Raw genomic sequence first — 16614 nt, forward strand, 5'->3', positions numbered from 1 at the left:
TGTTTTCCACTGTCTGTTTTCCCACAGTTTGGAATACTTTGACTTTCAGCTAGATAGGGATGCTTGTCAATATAAGCCTTCTTTTCCACTGTTTTATACTATTGTGTAGGCTAAAGGAGGGAGGTAGTGATAATAATAATAACAATAATAATAAATACATACATAGCATATATCTTTTAGTGAGAGCCCCAAATAGTAAACACCAGTGAAGAATCAATGATTATTCTTATGTCTGCTCATTCCCATGCCCAGTTCACACATCACACCATTCACCGTTTCTCCTAAGTGATTCGTTTGAATACCTTTGGTATTTATTGGTGATTTCTGGGTTTGACTAATGTTAAAACTCATTATAGATTCTTGAGGTCTTTCACCGAAGCTTTCCTTGCTCAGTGACATGACTGAAGTTGGTTCCGTGTTTCTCTAAGGCTGAACTATGAGCCATAGTTCAGCTTCAACACACTACCAAGCCCATCCAGCAAAGCCTTTTCTATTCCTTTGCTGTAAGGAAGGAACCGAGACTTTTTTGGGTTTGAGATGGTAAGGCCATTCATTGTTTTTTGAATGAATACATTTCTGGGAATGTATTTACTAAAAATAAACCAGAACAAACATTTTTACTAGGCTTGTAAAACATCCCCCTTTCTTCCTTATAAGTTTCCACGTTGCCTTCTAAAACCAGCATAAGACAACATACATTTAAAAATAATCTCTCACCATCGGTAATTTTAAAGTAGCCCATATACCAGAGTGCCCAGCACCAATTCCACCGCTGTTGGCTACCTGATTGATTAGAAAAGACAGATGTACGCACACCCACATGCATGTTCTCCAGAAAAGAAACCAAGCATGTGACCCATAGCAGCTGTCTGCACTATGCTTAGCAAACAGATCATCTCCGAAAACACATTTCATCATATAAATAGATTTACAGGTATCATGCACAGTTTTCATGGAAACACTTCTTTTCTCAGTAGAGACAAGAACATACAAATAAATAAAAATTAGATCGTTTCTTACCTTTTAGAAAGCAGGCAAAAGCTATACTGTTGGTGGGATAGTGTACCAAGTAACAGACTTTTGTACACTCTTTCTNNNTGGTGGTATACAGTCTACAGGAAAAGTAAATATATAGGTATGTATAAAATAAATCTGCACACAATATTCCTTTTATTCTTTTTTTTTCTCCCTTTTGGAGAAGAGGCTGCGATAGAGACCATAGATATTATGCTCACTCTTTCGGTGCATTCAATAGCCTTTGGTAGACCAGTTCACCACAATTCAGGTACCTCTGAACATGGGAGTGCTGGTGCCTCTTGATTTAAAGCAGTCGGGTTTTAGTTGCTTGAGCTGTAGCCGTTGAGGGAACCAGCTCCCAGTTAACTTATCTATCTGGTCAGAGCTTTCTTTTCTTCCTTTTCCCATCCTTTTTTTTTTTTTTTTCCTCAGCCTAGTCCAGCTATGCTGACCAGCCTGCATGGTTAGTCCAGTAGGATGAAACAAATAGCATAATGTTGAGAATGTTAGAGATCCAAACAAATGAAGAAGCAAAACAAAACAAAAACCATAACAAATTAGCACAGCACAGAAGCGTGTTCCAGAATCTTCTAGGCATCTTTACTTATATAGGGTTTGGTGCCCACATCCATTTTCCAGCAGTGTATATATTTTTAAATGCCTCCTTATATTGACAGTTCAACTATTTTATGTAGTAATTACCTCCTTTAAGAAGAGCATAAATTTCCATGTATATGTTTTCCTTACAGTAGGTGCAAAAATGGTAGTAAAAATGAAAAAAAAAAGAGCATCAGAATACAAACATATTTAAAATATCTTATTTTAGATTTTCTATTTTAGGTATAAATTGTTGTTCTTCTAAAATATGCTTCATCATACAGTGTACTCATTGGTCTAGTGTATGTGGCCACTATGTCAGAGTCAGTTAATCACACATTCCCACATCCAAGAAGGGGGAGTCCCAAGCTGTCCACCTGCCTGACATCTCTAGCCGCTACTGACCTTCCAGAGTCTAAACTATCTGCAACCCTTGCAGGCACTTGAGTACTTTCTCTGTACTACCGGGGGATGTTGGCTTAGAAAATGGATGGTAGTTTAGGACAAAGATAGCTTAGGGCCACTCATCACTATGCACTGTGATCCTTTATAAGGACAGCGTCTGACTAGGGGTTAATTTGCAGAGCATCTTCTGTTTCTGACCAGTCCAGGTGAGGAAGGCAGCAGTTTTTATCCACCCATCCCAATATAGCCATGCTGCCTCAGTTAATAGTATTCATCCAACTGGAGAAGGGTCCTAGTGGCCATCGATAAGCCAAGTCCCAAGCACAACAGGTCCTCTTGTTTATTTGGCATCTCTACGTTTGCCATGAACAAACATCTGCCAAGTCAGCAATAGAAAGTGTGGGGAAACATGCTGAATTCAGGCTGCAGATGTGAGAACCAGAGCTTGAGGTGCCCTTCTTCTTAGAAAGGAATGTGGAGAAGGCATCGTCATGGCCACATTTAAGCTATCCGAAGTAGGTCAGGCTCTTCTGATCCTCTAGCAATAGAAATCTTGTTTGTATACATAATAATTCAACGAGTAGCTGCACTAAGCCCTTAGACCTCCTACTGTTTTTCAATCCCAATGCAGAAGCCAACTAGCACTTGCCCAACTCTGAGTATCTAATGCCAGTAGTGTACAGATACGTTAAAATTTTAAGAGAATTTACTTTTTGTGCATTCCACGTGGAAGTTTTTCTTCTAAGCAATGGAATTTTGACCACAGAAGCAACCTAAGAGGAAAACTGAGCTTCTCGGGGAAAACTCAGGCAGTGCGGGGGCAGTTTTAATTTCTGCCCCTAGTAAGCCAACAAGCAAATTCGTTTTTATGTAGACACGTAGCTGCAGTAGATGAGTAGAAGCGTGCATGCACCAGATGGCAAGCTGCAATGATGGAGCAGAGCTGTTAGAAATGAAAACACTCAAGATTGAAATACATTGAGACTAAGTGTTTAGAGCAACAATGAATAAGGGGACATTGCTGTTTCATTATTTACTTTGTAGCTCACACTATAAACCCGACTTCCTCTCGGATACCCTCCCTCAGAGAATAGTGTACAGAATTTCCCCTTTGGAAAGACATGTTCCTTTCTCAAGTACATGGTGTGTGCTTTTGTTTCTTTTTCACCAGGCAGCTTAATTTCAGCAAATAATTCCTTTTTCTCTGCTACCAAAATTCAGAAACTAGAGAATATTTGAGCTATATTTGGTATTAAATAGAATATAGTAATATTCCCTCACATCAGGTAGTCCTATTGTTTATTTTCATGAATTGAATTTTTCATTACTGCTTTTGCCTATATACATAGGCATTTTGCATTGCTCAGGACTGGTTTTCTGAATGAAATTATTACTATCTATGATACCACTATTTCCAGATTAGTGGCTCCTTCTAGATCATTTCATATAACTACTTGATTGTATTTTTGTCTCATCTCGAATGTTTCATCCCTTTAAGTTGACTTTATCCCGGGTCAACCTCATTGCTAAAACTTTGGGAGACATTTCCAATACATGTCCTACATAAAATCCTTGCCTATTAAGACATACTAATTTCTAAAGCTGAGCTTTCTGATAATAGTAGCCACAAACACAGATGGCTATTTAAATTGAAATTATTTAAAATAAATAGCATTTTTCCTCAGTCAAGGAGCCATATTTCAGGGGCTCATTGGCCATGTGTGACCAGAACATTTCTACCACTACAGAAGGTTCTGTTGGGCAGATGTTGTGTGGATAAACTCTTTTGATGGGGGGGGGGGGGAGAGAGGCCTTGGGAGCTGGGTCATCAGAAACGCCAATGTTTGGAGGTACATGAATCTCCTCCTATGGTTAGGCAAATAGCTATTCAAATTATGCTATTTTAGAGAGTGTCTACACAAAACAAAACACTAAAACAATTTTTAAATTATTTTGAACTGCTTATAGACAAGGACCCTATTTGATTTCATTTTTTCCCCCTGAAATGTTCATTTTTGCTCTGTGTAGACCCCAAAACATCATTGACAAAACCCAACAAAACTTTTCATGGGAAGGCACCAAATGAATTCCAAATGGAATAATTGTCAGGATCGGCATAGATGGTAAGTTATATAAATTTTTGACTAAGTAAGATGAGGCCTCTACCAAGTTACTCCTGTCTTTGTAGACAACACAGAAACAATAATACATTTCCCAGCACATTTAACTAAAAAGTCTGCCACACACATCATTATATGCTTTATATGCAACCTGAATCATCAGTCGAGGAAGCCAAGAGAGTAATTTCTGTTTTGGAATTATGACATGACCTTTACATTCTAAGGAACAGAGCAGCAAAGAGAAGGAGGCGTGGCTTTGGGAGTCAGACCTGGGTTTCAGTCCAACACCCACTGCTAACTAGATGTGTGACTTTGGTGATGGCACTTAATCTCACTAAGCCTGGGTTTCTTCAGTAAAAAGAACAATTCTCCTACAGAGGTACTGTGACGGGTAAGAGATCTTTCACACAAAGCATTTTGGATAATGCCTATTTCAACGGGTAGCTGATGCAAGTATTAGCAGTAGTATTAGTATTACTATTAGTACTAGTGTCAGTAGTGGTGTTAGTGTTAGCATTTTACAACCATTATTGTATCCAAAACAGCTTCAGCAAAGATGGAACCTAATCATTAAAAGTTAATAATAGTAGAAATGTTGTTTGAGACATAATTATTTTTAAGTAGCGAAGTATTGAATTACCCAAATTCAAAACTTCTAACATGGTCATTTTTTTCCCATACATACAGACTTTTGACCGTATTTTCTCCTTATTGATTTTTGGGCATATCTAGTGAATTTGTGTGTGTGTGTGCGTGTGTGTGCGTGTGTGTGTGCGTGCGCCCAGATATAAATGTAAAACACGTAATGAAATGTCTCTAGGATAAATGTTTTATAAAATGCAAGTGTGGCAAGGGGTCCTAGAATAAAACACTACAGAAGTATAAATGTGCAGGTATATTTACCAACACAAGTATGCATAGAAATAGATGCTTATGCATCTATATTCATGGGAATATTTCTTTTTGGGCATCAGTTGCATCTACCTCCAAACCGTCTTTAACTGGACCATCACATCCACATAACCAATCACATTAAAATGTACTTTTCTGCCTTTTAAGGAATAAAAGGACGGTAACAATTGATATATTATTTTCTAGATGCATAATGTTATGACACACTTATGACATAAATATCAGTATCTCCATTTTAAACAAGAAGATGCTGAGCTTTAGGATAGCTCCGTGATTCTCAAAGCCACACGGCTGGGAAGTGGAGTTGTTGGGATTTGAACCCAGGTCTGTCTCACCCCGGAGCCTCTTCCGACATCACGTCAAATTCCACAGGATTCGCTATCCAATTTCCCACCTCTCAATTGACCATTTGCTCTGAAGACACAAGAACAGAGGCTATACATTCATTCTGTTGCTCCTTTCTCTCGGTGTGATCTTTGTCCTTCCTCTTGCCTTGTCCCAGAATCCCTTCTATTAAAGGTCCAAGCGAAGCCCACACTATTGTTAACAAGCCTTTGTACCCCGTCTACATATTCTCAATGAGTTTCACAATATTCACTCAGCCAACTGCTTAGAAAAGGAGAGGAGCCAAGATCATGGATCTCTGCACAGTATTTGTTAGGGACAAACTCTGTTGCCTCCTGCTTTTCAAAGATCTCTCCTTACTTGCAGAGTATACACGATTACCTCGGAGTCTTTAGAATAGGGATTCCTTTCTGCTTGGTGAGAAGCCTTTGTCTATGACAAAATGAGTCCATAACTAAAAAATGTCTTGAAGGATTTAATGGACAACCTGAATCCCTCTCTACTTTTTAAAACAAAGTATTATGAACACTCAAATCTGCCACATTCTTTTTGGAACTGGTCAACTCATTCCTAGAAAACAAATCCTGGAAATAGTATTTTAATCTAAAATGTACTCTTACCACCATATCATTAGTAAAATTGGCAATGAGAATTCTATGTGTTTAACCTCGAGTTAAACGGTCTTGTTTTCTTACAAATTGGTATGTGTATGTCCATCTTTTTGGAGTCATTTGCAGGGGTGACTAGAGGCTACCCAGGGGTTGCAGATAGGCAAGGTAGCATATCACATGTGACATGTCACCCTTAATCCCCTCCCTGATGTTAGGTCTTTCACGGAAGGAAACTCTCCTGCAGTGGCATGGGAAATGTTTTTCCCATGTGGGGATGTCACGACCATGATGGTACTCAGCCTGTATACTTGGGTGCTTTCTTATTTCTAGAAAGCTTGCTTAGTGAAGAATCATAACTTACTCTACATTCATGTTCCGGTGAAAAGAAGTTTTGCTTTCTAAGTCATTAAATATTCCAGTTTTATTCCCATTTCTACAGTTCAGTCAGGTGTTAAAGCTTCCCTACTAGGAATTTGTTCCCCTAACATGAGGAGAGCAAGAAAGGTGGGTCACAACCTGACAGCTACGTTTCTGTCAATTGGAGGGTTTGGTACCAGTGAACAAGAAGGAAGGGGGAGATTTCACACTTCAGAAACAGAGCCTCTATAAGCTTTTTTTCCCACAGGGAGCAAAAGTGAAATGGGGGCAAGAATGACAAACTCTTAAGAGCAAAGGTTAGCATTCACCCAGGAACCCACTCCGTTAACACAAGAATGGACACCATATTTCTCCAAAGAAAGGCAAACTCATACCACAGTTCCTAGAGCTTCCTGATGTAGGAGGGGAAGTTGAAAGGAAAGGAAAGTTACTTACTGTTTGGGTCTACGTTTTCACAGAGTTCTGTCTTTGCCTCACCGTTGGGTCTGTCACTGGGTTTGTGTGACAGCCGCGATGACATGGTGGCTGCTGTGACTACCGCCTTGAAGCTTCGCTTCCGCTTCTGGACATTGAGTTCAGGGTGGAAAATGATGATGTACACTTTCGGCATGTATAGCATCCCCAGAGCCACTGACGCACTTAGGTTCATGGAGATTGTAAGTGTGGTAGTTTGTATGTAGAGCTAGGAGACACAACACACAAGACACTATTACAAATAAAATGACTGCAAAGGGAGTCTGAATACTTAACACATGACATCAAGAATGACTTTGGAGAGAAACCATAGCCATCTCCAGGGCCTTCTCATTAGGGGAAAAAAAAAAAAAGGAAGTCAGTATTACTTGGCATATTTATTGGAGAGTTTTTGCATATATTAATTGATCAAATGCGTTTGGGTGAATCCGTGTGCTTGCTTGCCCTGGAGAAGTCTCCTACATGGAAGTTCATAGTAGTAATCAGAGCTGAAGTACTTTCAGTCAGAATGGCAGATGAATAATGAAGACATGAAAATCACAGAAATTTGTAATCTTAAGCGTGGTTATTTTATATCTTCCATATATACATAAAAGGATTAATACTAGATGATTTCTTGCTACATGAAGACTCTGGGAGCTTTGAAAGTTATGTTAGTATATGTCCCTTTTTGTGTTATTTTTTTTTTTAACTGTTCACCTTCACCATACCTACAAAGTAGTGAGTTAAGTTGCCCTGAAAAGTAAGCCCTTCTTGCTTAGTTCTGTTTTATGAAACACTGATGGCAAGGACCCAAGATCTAGTGATGTTGGCTTATCCGGTCTCTTTATGTTGACAAATTGCTAATAAGGTGCAAAACCATCCTGACACTGTGTTATTTGTGGTGTGGATGGTGTCTCCATGACTGTCCTTGTCTCCTTTGGCTCCCCTGAAAAATCAGTAAACAACCATTCACTTACTGCGCAGTGTGTTAAATCACTGCCTTGGTTATAAACCTGAAAAGAAGGGCATGGGAAGTTGTAAGATCGGTAAGGAGAAAGCTACAGACAACTTGCCTTGGTCCAGTTGTGTTTATGAAGTGCCCTCTTTTGTGATCTGGAGCCCCACCCCTGTATATTTAGATATGTTTGTCTTTTGCATGACTTCTAAAGGCTAGATTAAATGTGAGGTGACGGATGTGTTAATTAACGTGATGTGGTAATCATTTCTCAATTATACATATATTAAATCATCACATTGTATGCCTTAAAAAGGATCATGTTGTATGAACCTGAATAGATACAGTTTTTGTTAATCATACCCTAGTAAAGCAATATATAAATGAATACATTCATTCATTCATAAAATTCCAATTACATTAAACAAAATGAATAGATACCATGGCCTTTTGTGTCAGTGGAAAGCCAACGATATATTTATTCAGTCATGGTACTCCATAACTAGGTCTTCCCATTGATCAGAGGATACAATCCCCATCCTTAATGGAGTCTACAAGGCCCCCTGTGGTCTGCCCCCTGCCAACTTTTTCAGACTAATTTGCCACCACTTTTCCCCCACTCTTCTCCCCAGGTCACCATCCGACACTCCTTTAGGTCTTGAAGATGTTGTGTTCATTCAACCACAGAACCCTTAATACGTGTGCTATCTCTTTATTTTTATTTTCCTCTGTATGGAATGATTATCCTCTGCTTCTTAGAACATCCATCCTAGGCTACCCTCACCTACAGCCTCAAGTCTAGGCCAGCTTCTTTACTTACACACTCAGAGAACTGTTTTCTTCATATCATTGGTCTCTACTTGTAATTATATACCTTTTGCCCCAATCATTTGACTGGCCATCTCTCTCTGACTAGGCCATGAGTACCATGAAGGCAGGAACAAGTGTCTGTGGTACATCATTGTGTCTGTAGTACTGACAAATAGTAGGCAATTAAATAAACATGATAGAGGAGCTCATTTGTTTGTATAATGGGTGTCTTTTTCCTACCTGTGATTCAAACAGTTTTTCTCTAAACATACAAGAATTTCTACCAGACATATTGACTGCCTGGATATTTCTGTATTATATTTCAAACCAAGGCTCTGGTGAAGAAATTAAAAGAGACTCTGCCATCTCATGTGGAAGGAATACAGTTTTCCAACAAACATTAATTTGAATGTGCATGTCTTTGAATGGTTTTAAGGAGCTGCCAGCGGCTAACTGTATAATACATAATGAATGTAAAATAGAAAGACAAAACAATATTGAATTAATGATCCTTTTGGTTGTGAACCAGACTGTATTTTAAAAGCTCATCTTTCGTATTGGAAAACGCTTGACTTTAGCTCCATTCCACCATGCTAAGCTACACTGTTTAAGAAAGGCTTACCATGGTCACAAGGCTTCCAGGACCTAGGCAATGTTGCTTCCTTCCTTCATGATCCCTGCTGTCATCCTACTAAGGAGGACTCTGCAGATCATGGTTTAGCAGTCCAAAAAAGAAAATGATATAATTTGACCTATGGTTTTGGTTCTGTTTCTCTGTTCATTAGCAAATTTTACAGTTGAAGAAATCATCCATAGTTTGTTTATTACTTAAACATAACCGTAAATTACGTATATACATATGCTTATATATGAGTGTGTCTCTGTGTGTGTGTACACACTTTTTACTAACGAAGACTGTTTAGCAATTTAAGACCTCAAAAGCTATGATGTTCATTTTATGGAGTGTTTGATTTCATTATTCTCAAACTAGAGCCCATTGATATTTTGTGCTGAAAGTTTTGCAGTCTCTAGTGATACCTCAGAAGTATGTGAAAACCAACATGAATTCCATTGACCAAATTGCTGCTCCCACATTTCCTCTTTATAATGCATAGTGTTTAAGAATGAGTGGTCTGAAGCTAGCCTGAGTTCGATTCCCATTTCCTAGTTCTGTGACCCAGGGCAAAGAGTTTGGCCTGGCTATGCCTCAGCTTTTGCATCTGTAAATGGGGATGTTAATACCTCATAATGTTGTGTTGACCATTAAATCAGTGTTTGTAAAGTACTTAGGATCAGAACCAACAATACTATAAAAGTATTTTGTAATAAGTATATAGGTATAAAGATATGAAAGCTTTAGTCTACAAGGATCCCAGAGGTATTGGTCCACAAGGATTCAACCCCACCAAGCCCCAGGAGAGGACCCAAGTCACTGTCTCTGGCCTTTGGTGGGAGATTCACCTTTTGACTGTGTTTATCGTACCATCAACTTTTAGTACATTCTTTTAACAAATTATAACCTATTTATTTTTAGTCTTGAGGCCATTCCTATTTTACCTGCTGCTTACTGTAAAATACATTACCTTGTTTATTTAACCCTGGGTATTTGACAATATTTTATCTTCTTTTTTTTTTTTAAGATTTTATTTATTTGACAGAGATAGAGACAGCCAGCGAGAGAGGGAACACAAGCAGGGGGAGCGGGAGAGGAAGAAGCAGGCTCATAGCTGAAGAGCCTGATGTGGGGCTCGATCCCATAACGCCGGGATCACGCCCTGAGCCGAAGGCAGGCGCTTAACCGCTGTGCCACCCAGGCGCCCCTACAATATTTTATCTTCTTTATAATTTCTTTAGCAAGGTCAAGGCATTGATGATCATTGTTGGTCCCTTTCATCAAAACATAGAGGCCCTTGACACATGGTTTTTCTGAGATCAAGCCTCTCCTCAGGGCTGGTATTCAACTAAGTCTCATCCCATTCTGGCTTTCTGAGGACCATCCCCAGTGGAGCTAAGTCTCCCCACCTTGGCCAATCCTCAATGACTCAGGCCAGTGGGAAGGATGCAGATTGCCTTGGAATTTCCATGTGTTTTGAGAATTAAGACTTCATTTTATCATCACCCTAAATGAATTTCTAGAATCTAGTTTCTGCTCCTTGGTTGAATGTGGTTTTTCTAGCACCCATCATATATAATTCAGCTTATATAACCAAATAGCATTCAGGCAAGGAATTTACAGTCAAGCCAACAAGGAGCTTTGCATATATTCTAGAACAGTGGTTATTTTAAAGTCTAATCCATGGAATTTGGGACTATAACTGTTCTCTCTGTCCATCAGTTTCTTCATTTGTAGAATGAAGATAATAATGAGTCCTACTTCATATGGTGGTTTTGAAGATCTAATAAATATATGAAAAATGCTTAGCATAATGCCTAGGAAATAAGTACCAATGAAATGTTAACTACTTATTATTATAGCTACTTTTTATTATAACTACTATTTATATTCTGCTTAATATTTATTTAGATTAGGTTGTTGGGGTATATATCTCAAGATGAAGGCTCATAACCATTTTCATCTATTTTAAACTTTTTACAGATGTCTCATTAACTAGGTTGTAGTGTCTAAAACACCAGGCCTATTTATGTCTGGTCTGACTGAAATGTACCAGCAAGTATATTGTTAAGAGTTTACAGGTATATGCTTAATTTAATGCCAGGCAAAGCCCACCTGAATCTTCTTTATCTTGGTCTAAGTTCATTATCAGATAAAATGCTAATCCATATTATGAGATGCCATTATTGTTTTGCAAGGTGGTATGCACTACATTACTTGAGTTCTCTTTGTCTAATGTTTTATTGCTGAGATACTAAGAAATTTGAAAAGTGGTCAGATAGTGCTCATGAGCAACTCTGAAATTTGCCAACTCTTCTGTGTAAATATATTTTGAGAGATTTCAAGGCAAGCTGTTAAAAGTTGTAATAGTGACAGGCTTCAAACTTTGAACATCATAGCATTTGAGATACTGTCCAAAGAAAAATGAGAAAAAGGAAGAAGTAAGGGAAAAAATTTGTAGAACACAGAAACAGATACAAAACTGGAAAAACTCAATTTCAGATTTTTAAGTTCATCAAAATACTCTCATCATTACTGCTGATATCCTTAGACGTATATACTATACAAATGAACTAACAATATATTTATACTAATGAATTACCAACTTTATCTGTAAAAATCCTGTATCAGAAGAAGAGTTCTAGGACTATTTGTTGGTGTCAAACCATGGATGTAAGAGATTATTAACTCATGACCCATGCTGTAGATTCACTGTTAGTTCTATTTTCTAGATGGGCTATATGAAAGACTTTTCCACTGTTGGTGCGTTCATCCATGTACTGGTTCTCCATTTTACTGAGATACTACCAAATGCCCGCACTGGCTCAAACACTAAGTACACCACTGTGAAGATGATAGACATTCTCCCTCCATCGGGGAGCCATACTTTAGTGCCAGGAGGAAGGCAATTAAGAATGAACTAATTCCTCATGCATCAACGGTTCACCAAGTCCTTTTTCCCACAATGTATATGGGCCCCTGTTTTCCCCTCCTCTTGTCATTTCCTTTGCTGACCTGTTGTGCTTCTGACACCTTGTTTCTATTTGAGGCTTCATCCAGTGGCCTCTTCTACATACAGCCTTCCCTGTGTCCCCAGTCAGGGCAGTTCCCCTGTTGGCCCTTGTCATAGGTACAGCTCCAAAGAGCACTTAACCTGGTCTGCTCGAAACTGTATAGCCAGTTAGTTGTGCTTTAACCCTTGCTTTGAAAACGCAAATGCATCCCTAGCAGATGGATATATTAGGGAACAATTTGAGTACAACACAAAGTTTGTGTTTGCACGTGTATGATCTTTTTCCCCAAGAAACAGTAGAGGAGCACAGTAAACTACATCCAGCTGGACCAAGCCGTTCAGGAACACACAAAGTGCTCACACACACACACACACACACACACACACACACACACACACCTCAAACATCTGCCTGCCTCCTTCGCATAATTTTACAATAAATCACAAGCAGCAAAGCTTCTGGCACCTCCTTCCATGAGCAAACTTTACCTCCTTAAGGTAAAATGCCATATTTATTATAACATTTATGCACTGCCTAGCCATTTACTTGTATAAAAGCAGGCCACCATTTTTATCAGATTTTTTTTTAAATGTCACTGGTGATGTTTTTGAGTGTTATGTCCCTAACTCAATTTTTCCCTTAACTCTTATGTTTTTATCGCACAATTTTGCATAGCATGGTGGTTTTTAAGAAAACACATGTCACATTAGAGCAGAACCAACTGGATAATAAACACAATGTCTGCTAAAAAGTGTTCATGTATTAAATTCTGGTGAATAAAAAGTTCTACAGGTATTAGGTACCATAAACATCCTTGGCGTTCAACATTGTTTGAGGAACGCTATTATTTGTAGTTGTTAGTATTATCACTATTATTTTTGTTATTATTTGTGTGCCTCCATTTCCTTATTTCTAGAGTAGAGATAATAATAGTACCTCTCTTAGCAGGTTGTTGGGACCAAATGGGTTGACCAGTGTGAAATACACAGAAGGGTGTATAGCCTGTAGCAACCATTCAGTCAAGTGTATTAGTACCACTGACTTATTAATTGGCTATAACATGAAATAGTTTTCTTAATATTAGTATATTTCATAATGAAAATCTTTCTTATGAAGTCTGAATCACAGCCTTTTCAAGGAACAGGCATTTCAATAAGTTTGTTTCTCTTTTGTTTGAAAGTATTCTCAAACCCCTATTTTATCTGTAACTGACTCTTTTATGAGAAAGAGTAAATTTTATGCATTCCCAAGTGACACTTGAGAACTGGGACAAGAAGGCCTTAATGAAGTCTTCAGGTAGAAAGGGAGAAGTTTCATAATCCTCACGACATCCCAAAGTCTGTGTAATAAAAATGAAAAACGTGTCTGATGGAGTCCCAAAAAAGAGGAAGTTACATTATTACCTGTTGGATGCTTGGAACATTCATATGACTGAATTAAATGAAAGTTCCTGGCAGTTAAGACCAATGTTTACTATCCTTACACCTGCACCCCTTGCTTCCTAATTAGAGTAACCACGTTCTTGAGAAAAATAAATAAATAATGGCATATGTTTGGGGATAGGACAGGATGTTTGCAATTGGGACTTCCTCAGTCATCTGGAGGGTCAAAATAGAACTCTTGGTTTAGTTATCAAGTAATGCATGACGATAAAAGGATTCAGTATAATTATGGGGGAAAAACATTTGCTTTTCAGGGTAGAGAGAGTTGCATCTTCTAGAAGAATGGTGTAATGGAAAGAGTAAGATCTTTGGTATTAGAACTGATTTCAAATCTTGGCCTCAGATTGTTGGTTGGTGACATTGGGCAAGCTACTTCACCTCTGGCAAGTGACAGACTCAAAATTCGGACCCTAGAAATTTGATATAAGAGTCTCTGATATATAACCCCACCTCACTCTACCACTACCATGGAGATCTTCTCATCATTTGAAGTTTAAAGGGTATCATGTGTGAAAAGTAGTGCACCGTGCGTAGAATATGGTGGGTGCTCAGGAAATGCAGGTGTATTTATTACAGTTGATGCCCCATCATTTGTAGATAATTTTCATGCTGTTCTATTTAGACCTCCTATCTTTGATTTGGTAATAAAGAGGGAGAGAGGGATGGAGAGAGGGAAGAGGGCTATACATAAAGAGATGCACAGACCAAACACTCTAGGCCACACTTTGTGGATGGGTGTCTGGCACAGAATTACAAAATAATGAAGGCAACCAGATGATTATTGGACAAGACCTAGTTTTACTGTGTTTTGTTTTTGTCATTTAGTATTTCTAGGCAGACATGATATTACATCTACACACAATTACTTCCTTTATTTGAATGGACATAAGATAAGCACTCCAGGTGAATGTAAATCAGTTTCTAGAGTATGAGATAAGTGATTGTGTCATGCTTGAAATCATCAACATCTCAGTTCTTTGCTCTCCTGAGCAGAAGCCTGGTTCTGTGTCTATTCCAGTGAAATGCTGTTAGTACAACTGACCACATGCTTGGGAAGTAAGTGTTTTGCTCCCCATGACATCCTCAAGAGCTCCAGGCGACCTCAATAGCCAGTTCTTCCAGGCAGTCACTTCTGATTTTGCTAGGCATAGGAATTTCTTTCCTCTACCAGCCATCTGACTCCTCAATTTTGATTTCAAGATATCGCCCTCCATAACAACAGGCAGATTTGCTCTTTTATATATAGCCAATACTGGTACCGTTCACCCTGTTGTGTTATCTAGAAGGATATTTACCATCCCTGCTGGGTTGAGAGTCCTGCAACTGTTAGGTCACTGCCTTGCAGTGATTTAACATACAAAGGCAAAGTGTTTTCTCTACAGTCAGCCTGGAGAGACACACTTCTGCCAGATTCCATTGGCTCCCTTTGAACCTTTGGCCACATTCATCAAGAGTAAACCTAAGAGCCTTTTTGTAGGAGGCAACCTCAAATTCTTTCTTATAATATGAAAATGCTTGTTTGTACCTTGCTGGGGAATACATTAGGTAAAAGACAATGATGTTCTGTATTATTTTGCAAATAAAGCAAGTGGATTAAAAAAAAAAGTTAAGTCTGAACTTAACGTATTGTTTCTTTAAAAAAAAAGATTTATTCTATTTTGAGGGGGGGGGAGTGGTATAGGAAGAGGGAGAGGAGAATCTCAAGCAGACTCCCCACTGAGCACAGAGTCTGATTAGGGGCTCGATCTCATGACCCTGAGATCATGACCTGAACCAAAATCAAGAGTCGGATGCTCAACTGACTGAGCCACCCAGGTGCCCCTAAAGTATTCTGTTTCTAAAGTTGTTATTTGGAATACTCCATTTCTGTAAGTACAAAGCTGTCTAATCTTGCCAGCTTTTAAAGTCAACTTTATAGTTCTAATGAACATAAAGAGATAGAAATCAAATGAAAAAACTGATGTCAAATTAATAGCTAAAAGAAAGAGATAATCTTTGCATTTCTTAGGCATAGTCAGTGTGTTTTAAGTTGGACTTGTAAAGTGTTCATTGACACCGGACCCCAGATTGTCATTGATGAGAAGACAAAGTCAGGCTCTTACTAAATCAAGTGCATTCTTATCTCAGTTTTCAAAGCCATTGACAATGGCTTTCTGTTGAACTTTGACAAGTTTTGATCATCATAATCGTAGAGCTTTCTCCTTTCTCTTTTCCGTTCTGGCTGTTATTTCTGTTGATCTTCCTCTGTCCCTTTTGAACCCTGTCTTTCCCATCTTGCCACTGAGCTGCGGTACCTTTCTTTCTGCCCTTGAAAATCATTTCCCCTTCCATTAGCTCATAGTTTTCCATGTCTCATCTTTACTCTCCTGTGTTTGCACTGCCCCCAGTGTGGTGGTGTGCATGTGGGTGGATGTGGGCCCCCAAACTGCTGCCATGCTGGGTAGCGTGCCGTGGTACCCATTAGTGATTGTGCCAAGTGCTGCCCCTGGCTGATGGGCAAAACACTTAAACAGCTAGAACCTGGGCCAGCTGAATTGCCCATCCAGGGGTAACCTAGGCTCTCAACTCCTCATCAAGGCCCTCAACTGTTTAAGCCCATGGTTTAAGCCCCCAAAGAGCAAATAATTGCAATGAAACTTTACTCAGAAAATTGTCAACAAATAGTTGCTCAGCCCATGGCCCTAACTGGAACAGTGAGGGCTCTGAGATTGGGCAGGAAAATAATAGCTATCCTGCCAAGAGAAATTTAGTGAAAGGGAGGGAGCCTGGCTAAGGAGTAGGGGCTGAGTGGTTCATGGTTTTAATCCTGACTTCACAGGATCCCTTTTTCTTTGCTTTTGTTTGCCGGGTCTTGTGTCAGGGTTCTCAAAACTGCTATTTCCTGCCCACTCACTCTCTGAGCCTGTAGTCTAGCCTCCATCATCACCTGCTCTGAGTGT

At 39.0% G+C, this 16614-nt stretch overlaps 1 protein-coding gene across 1 annotated transcript in view; it reads right to left on the reverse strand.

Moving 5' to 3' along the window:
- GRM7 (glutamate metabotropic receptor 7) overlaps window positions 1-16614 on the reverse strand; it is an 814755-nt gene that overhangs the window by 3144 nt on the left and 794997 nt on the right. The window contains exons 9-10 of the mRNA XM_008697935.2: window positions 6821-7067; window positions 1021-1112 (exon numbers count right to left, since the gene is read on the reverse strand). Of these exons, the coding sequence (XP_008696157.2) occupies window positions 1042-1112; window positions 6821-7067 (318 nt within the window). The 3' untranslated portion in view covers window positions 1021-1041. The remainder of the gene's footprint in view (window positions 1-1020; window positions 1113-6820; window positions 7068-16614) is intronic.

Source organism: Ursus maritimus, unplaced genomic scaffold (assembly GCF_017311325.1).
Source record: "Ursus maritimus isolate PB19 unplaced genomic scaffold, ASM1731132v1 scaffold_14, whole genome shotgun sequence".
Taxonomy (NCBI): domain Eukaryota; kingdom Metazoa; phylum Chordata; class Mammalia; order Carnivora; family Ursidae; genus Ursus; species Ursus maritimus.